At 50.8% G+C, this 9,068-nt stretch overlaps 1 protein-coding gene and 1 pseudogene across 1 annotated transcript; one reads left to right on the plus strand and one right to left on the minus strand.

The window, feature by feature from the left end:
- Window positions 1–1,787: 1,787 nt before the first annotated feature.
- On the plus strand, window positions 1,788–3,816 carry LOC109735547 (GDSL esterase/lipase At1g28570-like; annotated as a pseudogene).
- Window positions 3,817–3,953: 137 nt separating this feature from the next.
- On the minus strand, window positions 3,954–6,895 carry LOC109735523 (BTB/POZ and MATH domain-containing protein 1-like). Its single transcript, XM_073509324.1, has 3 exons — window positions 6,108–6,895; window positions 5,091–5,188; window positions 3,954–4,362 (listed from the first exon to the last, which is right to left on the minus strand). The coding sequence occupies exons 1-3, from the start codon at window positions 6,893–6,895 to the stop codon at window positions 4,220–4,222; spliced, it is 1,029 nt and encodes a 342-aa protein (XP_073365425.1). The 3' UTR covers window positions 3,954–4,219.
- Between the last annotated feature and the right edge of the window lie 2,173 nt (window positions 6,896–9,068).

Consider the following 9,068-nt stretch of genomic DNA (forward strand, 5'->3'; position numbering starts at 1 on the left):
AGGTCAAGAAATAAGATCAGAAAGATTTTGAAAGCTGAAGGAAAATAGAAGATTCAGGTGGAGAGGGAGATGTGTAGCTAACAGGTGAGAGGTGGGACGTAGCAGTAAATGAAGCCTTCGTGCTGTGTCGACCCGAAGGGTACAAGATGGAGATGAAAACTTGTATGAAATTGCAGGAATGGCTTTATCTCTACATATTTTTGAATATGGCTGTTGAATCATAAACTCATATGGCTTTATCGCTACATGATTTTTTAGAAAAGGAGGATGCACCACCGGCCTCTGCATCTAGACGATGCATACGGCCACTTTATTAATTATTAAGCACAAAAGACCTTACAAAGTAGTACATCAGTAAGCCTGAAGCCACCATCTAGGCAACATCTGTCGCCACTCCTACCCCCTTGATGCAGTGGTGCCGAATGTCCGAGCCTAATACCAAACAGACATCGCACCAAATCCTAACATCTAATGCCGGATGCCCCATCCTAGCCACATACCGGGACTGGGTCACACGCCGGTCTGGCGCACTCACCGAGGCTGCCGCCGCCTTCTTCCACCGATCCATCTCCAGAGCAGGTACTGACGCACAGACCTTGCCAGGCCTGCCGTTGACGCCACCATGACGCCAGACAGCTCCACCACCCTGTGCTCGTCCATCCACACGCATCCGTCGTCGATATGCAGCTGCACCATGCCGCCACCACTCGTCGTCAATGACGCGGTAGATACAACGCCGCACCACCTGGCAACCTCCACACCATCGCCACTGCTGGAGCTACTCGGAGCCCACCATCCACAACATCTCTCCCCCGAACAGCAGTTCCTCCCAAGACGGCGCCTCCATGGAGGATACGACGCGCAGGACGCCGCCGTCGCCCAATCCAGACTGAATTTTGGACTTTTGTCCGGGAGGGGTTCGGGGGTGGATAGGGGGGACCTCGGCTTCGCCTCCAGGAAGGGTAACAGCGTCAAGTGACGTCGCCGATGCCGGGCCGAACACGCCGACCAAAGTTTCCTCCGGTCCCCATCCTGTGCCACCAAACCTCCGTGTACTCTGGATCCGGCAAGCCACGATCCGAAACCCGCGAAGATGAAAGAGCCATGGGGCTCAACCCACCAGAAAGGAGGATCGAGAAGAACTCCTTGTAGATCTCCAGACGCCGAATCCAACGATCCGACGTGGCCAGCGTCGATCATCACCACCCCGCGGCGGCCGACGGAGTCCGAAGAAAAGATCCAGATGGATCCGATCTGGATCCGGCGGCACCCGCGACCACCGGTCAGGCCAACGCAGCCACCACCTCACGACACGCAGGTCGCCACCGCCGCGCCGCGCACGACGCCGATGGGAGACCCGCCCGCCACGCCGCCGGACCCCACGTTCACCCGGCGTTCCTCTGGATCTCGCTGTCCCGCGCCAGCCAAGACGGAGAGGACGGGGAGAAGCCCCGCCGCCGCCCAGCCGGCCAGGCTTCGCCCGGCGGCGCTATGGACGGCGGCGAGGAGGGGGAGAGGAGGAGGAGACTCGAGGGGCGGCGGCTAGGGTTTTCCCCCGGGTCGCCCGCGGGGGCGACGCGAGGGGCGAGGGGCGAGGATCCAAATTTTTCATGGGCTCAACTATCGCTACATGATTACTGAAGATAGTTACAGACAAAGCACGAAACTGAGAGAACTTGAGCGATGGGATACGAGGGAGGACTGGGCCCAAGTGCACACATGGGTATTTCCCCGCTATATACGTACCTGGTCATTTCCTCCACATAGCAATATCATAGCTTGCCGGCCAGTTCACACAGTCCTCCACAACTATGGAGCATCACTCAGCCCCAAGGTGTATAGCCTTCTTCCTCCTCCCTCTCCTGGCCAGCGTACATTACGCTCAGGCAAACCCTGGTCGTGGCTCGATCCACTCCATCTTCAGCTTCGGCAACTCGTACGCCGACACCGGCAACTTTGTCAAGCTCGCAGCGCCACTGCTTCCGATCATCCCTTTCAGCAACCTCCCCTATGGGGAGACCTTCTTCGGTCGCCCCACTGGCCGAGCCTCCAACGGCCGCATCATCTTGGACTTCATTGGTATTTATGCATATGCTTCCATCCTTTATCTCGAATTAGCTAGCTTTCAGGTTTTCGTTAGAGAGAATGCTAAATAGAAGGTAGTGTCTGCCAATGCGTGGACTGATGATTGATCAATCAACTTGGCAGCCGATGAGTTTGGGCTCCCTTTCGTCCCCCCGATTCTCGGTGAAGAACATAACTTCACCCGTGGAGCAAACTTCGCTGTCGTCGGCGCTACGGCGCTTGATCTATCCTACTTCTACGAGAACAACATCACGAGTGTGCCCCCTTTCAACAGCTCCTTGAGCGTGCAGCTCGGCTGGTTCCAGAAGCTCAAGTCCACCTTGTGCTCAACACCACAAGGTACTATATATACCTACGTATAGTATACCAACTCCACTAGGTTATAAGTTTTATTTGTCATTCATTGGATTGAATGACGAATCGGCTGATAAATTGTGTTTTATCTTAAGGTTGCAGAGACTATTTCAGGAGATCCGTCTTCTTGATGGGAGAGTTCGGAGGGAATGACTACACCTTCATCATGGCTGCCGGGAAAACCTTGGACCAGGTCGCGTCATTCGTGCCGGAAATCGTACAATCCATCTCAGCAGGCGTTGAGGTATATATAGTACTACTATATAGTTCCTCCGTACGGAATTAGTGAACGCTCAATCAGATGTATCAAACATAATCCCAGACGGAGGGAGCTAGTATATATTTAGCACGTGACAAATATTAATTACCAAAGTTTTTTCTTCCGGGCCAGAAGAGAGTACTTTCTCCGACCGAAAAAGCTTGTCCCTCCAATGGATGTATCTAGCACCAGGTGCTTGATACATCCATTTGAGGGATAATCTTGGGACAAGTTTTTTCGGACAAAAGGAGTATTAATTAACATGTTGCTTGATTTAATTTTCTCGCCCAAGCTAATCAATAAGGAGATGATTTTCCTTTGTTGTTGGGTTTTGCAGCAACTAGTCAAGGAGGGAGGGAGGTACGTGGTGGTGCCGGGGCAGCCGCCAATGGGGTGCATTCCCATCGTCCTAACCTTGTACGCCAGCCCGAACAAGAAGCACTACGACCCCGGACCGGGTGCCTGAGGAAATACAATGCCCTCGCGCGCTACCACAACAGTGTTGTTGGAAGCCGTCCATCGTCTCCGGATCAAGTACCCCGCGACCAAGATCGTCTACGCCGACTACTACACGCCGGTGATGGAGTTTCTCAGGGAACCCACAAGATTCGGTAAGCTCCAAAAGATGGTAAGCTCCACAATTTTTAGCACTTGCTAACTCGTAGTACGTTGTAGGGTTTAGTGCCTCGTCGAGGCTCCACGTGTGCTGTGGCGCGGGCGGGCCGTACAACTACAACCTGACGGCGGCGTGCGGGTTGCCCGGCGCAAGCGCGTGCGCTAACCCCGCCACACACATCAACTGGGACGGCATCCACCTGACGGAGTCTGTATACAGGCTCATCGCCACCGGTTGGCTCTGGGGCCCTTACGCGCACCCGCCTATTCTCAAGGCCATGCCAGGATCTCTGGATCTCAGGACATCTTCAGTATCAGAAATCAACACGTTCAGTTACGCTAGCTCCTGAGTAGTGCTAGCTAGCTGCAACGGACGGCGCAAGTCTCTTGCAGCTCTATCCTACGGCTGCAACCTTTCATTTTGCATGCGTGCTACACCTTCAATAACTCCACACTTATAGCTAAAGTGTGCTTAATGTAATAATTATGTGACATTGGCATAATCATGGCTCACGGCGGTATAAATTAAAGCAGCATAGTACTATATGTAAACCCAAAATTCATGGCTGATGTTTCCCTTCCTTTGCGTGTGGTGGCTATTTTTACCGTAGATATAGTTCAATTTTAGCTTTATTATGTTGTCTAGCTTTCTTTCAATCGCTCTAGCCCCTTCAGTCTCCACCCCAGAGTCCTACCAATCAGTATCGGTGCATTGATTCTCCAACCTCCGATTTTTTCGGTCGTGGTTTACTTCTCCATCCCATCGGTAGCAGAACCTTGGAGATAACTAACCCCATAATGTGACTAGGACCCACTGTCACGGCCGCATGCATTGGCGGGGAGAGGATTTTCAAAGGGAAAAGCTCGAGACGACGGTACCTTGCGTCTATGCGGCGACCGGCCGGCTTAGTCGGGGGCGAAGCAGGGCGGGCAAGCGATGTCAGAGGTTAAGATGATTGATGTGCCCGAGGGGTAGGGACTCCGGTCGCCGGAGGTCCTTCGGATGGTGGCGGTGGTAGGGCAGGTGGGGATTTTCTTTTCTTTTGGGACTGCACAAGTAGACAGAGAAACAGAACAAACCATTGCATGTCAAAAAAGTGTTGTTAACTTTTTCCCAAAGAAAAAAAACCTTAGCTCTGGGCATGTCAAGGTGAGTCCTTGGAACGCCCTGGCGATACTGCGATGGAGTGAGGCGTCTGGGACAGTGGTGCCATCAATAGTTCCATTTATTGTGGGCCAAGTACTCCGGTCGCCAAAAATCCCTCGGTGATGTGAAATGTAATCCATACTAGTGTTTTTTTCTCGCTCAAAATTTTCGGAAACCGGTCAAAAACTGGCTTTTCCGCTACCCACCGAGAAAAATCGATACCGAATGAACTTTTTGAAAAAATTAATTTGAACTGTGCAGACTGTGATATAACGTGTCTATGCTACCATTCGCATGCAACCTCAAGAAATATAGGTGGCCAAGAGATTGGATCTCGAGACCAGATTAAGGGGTGTGCGGCGCAATGACCACTGCGCTAGATACTAATTTGCAAATAGTATGTTAAGCAGGTTATATTTTAACATTGTTTGATTCTAAATTCAAAATTTGTTTGAATAATTCAGGCAAAAAAGATCAAAATTCCTAAGATTTTACGGAAACCGGTTATTTCTGTCCCTACTGAAAATAAAGCGGTAGCGAGAAAAAAAAACTTAATCCCTACTAATAAAGCCCGCCGATTCGCAAAGGAAAAAACCTAAAGGAAACCCTTGTCCACGTAGGCCAACTTACAGGGTGGCCCATGTACCCGGATGGTGGTGGAGCAGCTCCAACTGAAGATACCAAGGTCATTGAAATAGGCAAACACAATGATGGTGGAGCAGCTCCAACTGAAGATACCAAGGTCATTGAAATAGGTAAACACGAGCTCGTGACTCGTGAGGATCTCATTGAACTTCGATTATCATAAAATAGTGGTAACAAATTTGGTTTGCTTTGGTTTTTTGTTTCGTTTCTTGTGAGATAATATCTATCCATCCACGTTTTGCCCAACCGGGCCCATGTCCCCGGATGGTGGTGGAGCAGCTCCAACCGAATATACAAAAGTCATTGAAATAGGCAAACACAAGGTGGTGACTCCTGAGGATCTCATCGAACTTCGCTTATCGTGAAATAGTCGTAGCAACTTTGGTCAAAATTTGGTTTTCTTTGGTTTTTGTATTCGTTTCCTTGTGATGTAATATCTACCCATCCACGTGTTATACGGAACCCACCCCGCAACGAAGCACCTGTCTTTCTTTTTGTTAATTTCAGTGGCGATCAAAGAGGTGAAGATGCAATGAGAAGGACCAATAAGGACAGAACATCGTGATCTATGGTGGACATATTTTCTCATAAACCAAACGTTCACAAACTAATCAACCAGGGACCCAGAATACATGTGAAAACTTTTGGACGAGGCAACATGATCTAAGCTGGATATATTTGCAAATGATCAACAAACTAAATGTTCACAAACTAATCAACCAGGGACCCGTACTTTGAAGCTAGAAAACTTAATTAGGTTCATCTACATACCATGTATATACTATAAAGACATCAGTAAATGCTCTAGTCAAGCAATCAGACTCATATTGCCATCAGGTACATATCCTCTAATTGAAGAGTTCGATATAGTCAATGCAAGCTTCTCTAAGCTTGGTGCAATGATACTGGTCAGCTAGAGCCAATGTGGCGACGACGCTCTTGTCATCGAGGCTCTTGCACAGGATGCTCTCACACATGAGCTTCATCCTTCCCATGGCATACCTGTCTGCAGCCACAAGCAAGTGCCTAATCACCTTGTTGTTGTCATCATCCATGACAAGCAAGTGAAGCAGTGCTCTGAATACAGCGGGCTTCATGCCGGCGATCTGCAGGCACTGTTTCTCGTCGTCCCACATTGGCCCGTAGAGCTCTGCGTCGAAGACCGGTGACCGCATCGCGAGCACGATCTTGTGCGCGTAGAAGGTCTCCCTACCGACTTTGATCACCACGTCTGCTCCTTTCTTTCCCTCCAGCAGCTCTGCGAGATTGTTGGACAGGTCCGACGGCGGCACTGGGATCTCCGGCGGCGTCTTGGCGTTGGGGGTGGCCACGGCCGGTATTTTGTTGAGGAGGACGGTTATGTCGCAGTGGATGATGAGGCAGTCGTCGTGCAGGTACTGGGATGCCTCCAGGAGGTCCCTCTTCATGAAGTTGTAGGAACCCCTGACATGCCTGTTCCAGCTGTAGGAGTTGAACGCCGGTAGGGACGACGGCCGGGAGGTGATCAAGGAGGGCATCCCGGTGGCCTGGTTGGTGAGCTTGAGGTCGTAGAGCGCCCTCACCACGGATTTCTTGCTCTGGAGCTCGACGTAGACCGCAACATAGCGCTTGGTGTCAGAAGTGTATCTGTCGGGGTAGTAGCGGATGCACCAGTCGTAGCCGCCGACGCTGAAGATGGTGGAGCGTATGAATTTGCCGACGCTGAGGCCTTTGTGCAGCCTGTAGCCGGCGACCGTGAACGCGTGCGTGCCCCGTGCCGCCTCCGGGATGCACGCCGACGCCGTAGCCATCTGCCATCGTTGGTGTCTGCGGTGCTGCCATTGCCGGCACTACCGGAACAGGGTGCTACCCCGACGGCCAAAACAGTGCCGACGGGCCCCGTCGGCCTATTCGGAGCTATGCCGACAGCCAGTTCCAGGCCGTTGGGCTACCCCAAGCTAAGCCGACGGCCACCGTCGGCACAGAAAGGCCGTCGGCCTAGCTATGAGCACGCCGACAGCTGCCGTCGGCATACACTGGCCGTCGGCATACTCGTGGGCCCGGCGCCCCGCTCGTGACGGGCGGCTAACGTCGTCAAAACTATGCCGACGGTGCAGACGGGCGGCCGTCGGCATAGGTCCGCATGCCACGTCACTGATCCTGGGCGCACCGTCCAGCACATATGTCGACGGCTGCCGTCGGCATATCTGCCACGTCACCGATCCGCGGCACGCCGCCCGCCTAAACCCTGGCCGTCGCTTGCCGTCGGCATAGTTAGATTTTTTTCTTTTTCATATATAATTTTTGATGCTTTTTATGTATTATTATTTGATTAACTGACATGTAGCATGTGTAAATATAAACATACATATGAATATATATGTAGTTTGTATTTTTTTTCCATAGCTTATGAATATATATGTGTAGTTTGTATTTTTTCGAGCACCTTAATAATGTGCCGTCATGTTCTTTTGAATATAGGTCCTTATATTTTATTAAAATCAAAAACAGCTATGCCGACAGAAGTTTTGTGGCGGTTGCAAACACCCGGCACCCGTCTCCGGAGTGTGACCCCCCTCACGTCCGCGGTGTGCCCCCCCTCACGGACGGCGCCGCCGCCGGCACCTAGAGGGCGGAAACAGTCGCATCGGGTCTATACGGAGGGGACGTTGCTCCCAAGTGTTTCTATATATGGGATGACCTACCACAACCGGGTGGTGTGGTGGCATGTTTGAAGAGGCAGCACGCGTCTCCGGGGTGTGGGGCCCCTCACGGACGGCGCCGCCGCCGGCACCTGGAGGGGGGAAACGGACGCGTCGGGTCTACACGGAGGGGATGTAGCTGTGGGCTTGGCCCGGATGTTGCTCCCAGGTGTCCCTCTCGGCTAATGATAACCCACAAGTATAGGGGATCGCAACAGTTTTCGAGGGTAGAGTATTCAACCCAAATTTATTGATTCGACACAAGGGGAGCCAAAGAATATTCTCAAGTATTAGCAGTTGAGTTGTCAATTCAACCACACCTGGAGAACTTAGTATCTGCATCAAAGTATTTAGTAGCAAAGTAGTATAGAAGTAACAGTAACGGTAACAAAAGTAATATTTTTCGGCTTTGCAGTGATTGTAACAGTAGCAACGGAAAAGTAAATAAGCGGAGAACAATATATGAAAAGTTCGTAGCATTGGATCGGTGATGGAGAATTATGCCGGATGTGGTTCATCATGTAACAATCATAACATAGGGTGACACAGAACTAGCTCCAATTCATCAATGTAATGTAGGCATGTATTCCGAAGAACTTGCATGACATCTTTTGTCCTACCCTCCCGTGGCAGTGGCGTACTAGCGGAAACTAAGGGATATTAAGGCCTCCTTTTAATAGAGTACCGGACCAAAGCAATAACACATAGTGAATACATGAACTCCTCAAACTACGGTCATCACCGGGAGTGGTCCCGATTATTGTCACTTCGGGGTTGCCGGATCATAACACATAGTAGGTGACTATAGACTTGCAAGATAGGATCAAGAACTCACATATATTCATGAAAACATAATAGGTTCAGATCTGAAATCATGGCACTCGGGCCCTAGTGACAAGCATTAAGCATAGGAAAGTCATAGCAACATCAATCTCAGAACATAGTGGATACTAGGGATCAAACCCTAACAAATCTAACTCGATTACATGATAAATCTCATCCAACACATAACTGTCCAGCAAGCCTACGACGGAATTACTCACGCACGGTGGTGAGCATCATGAAATTGGTGATGGAGGATGGTTGATGATGACGATGGCGACGGATTCCCCTCTCCGAAGCCCCGAACGGACTCCCGATCAGCCCTCCCGAGAGAGTTTAGGGCTTGGCGGCGGCTCCGTATCGTAAAACGTGATGAATCTGTCTCTCTGATTTTTTTCTCCCCAAACACGAATATATGGAGTTGGAGTTGAGGTCGGTGGAGCTCCAGGGGGCCAAAGGG

The sequence above is a fragment of the Aegilops tauschii genome, chromosome 2 (genome assembly GCF_002575655.3).
Source record: "Aegilops tauschii subsp. strangulata cultivar AL8/78 chromosome 2, Aet v6.0, whole genome shotgun sequence".
Classification (NCBI taxonomy): Eukaryota; Viridiplantae; Streptophyta; class Magnoliopsida; order Poales; family Poaceae; genus Aegilops; species Aegilops tauschii.

Coding starts and splice junctions, on each gene's coding strand:
- LOC109735523 (XM_073509324.1), bottom strand. CDS start 6,895: ATGGCTACGGCGTCGGCGTGCATCCCGGAGGCGGCACGGGGCACGCAC. Junction 5,189..6,107: donor TTGCTTGTGGCTGCAGACAG/GTATGCCATGGG, acceptor TGGTATCTTCAG/TTGGAGCTGCTCCACCATCA. Junction 4,363..5,090: donor CCGGGTACATGGGCCACCCT/GTAAGTTGGCCT, acceptor CTACTTGTGCAG/TCCCAAAAGAAAAGAAAATC.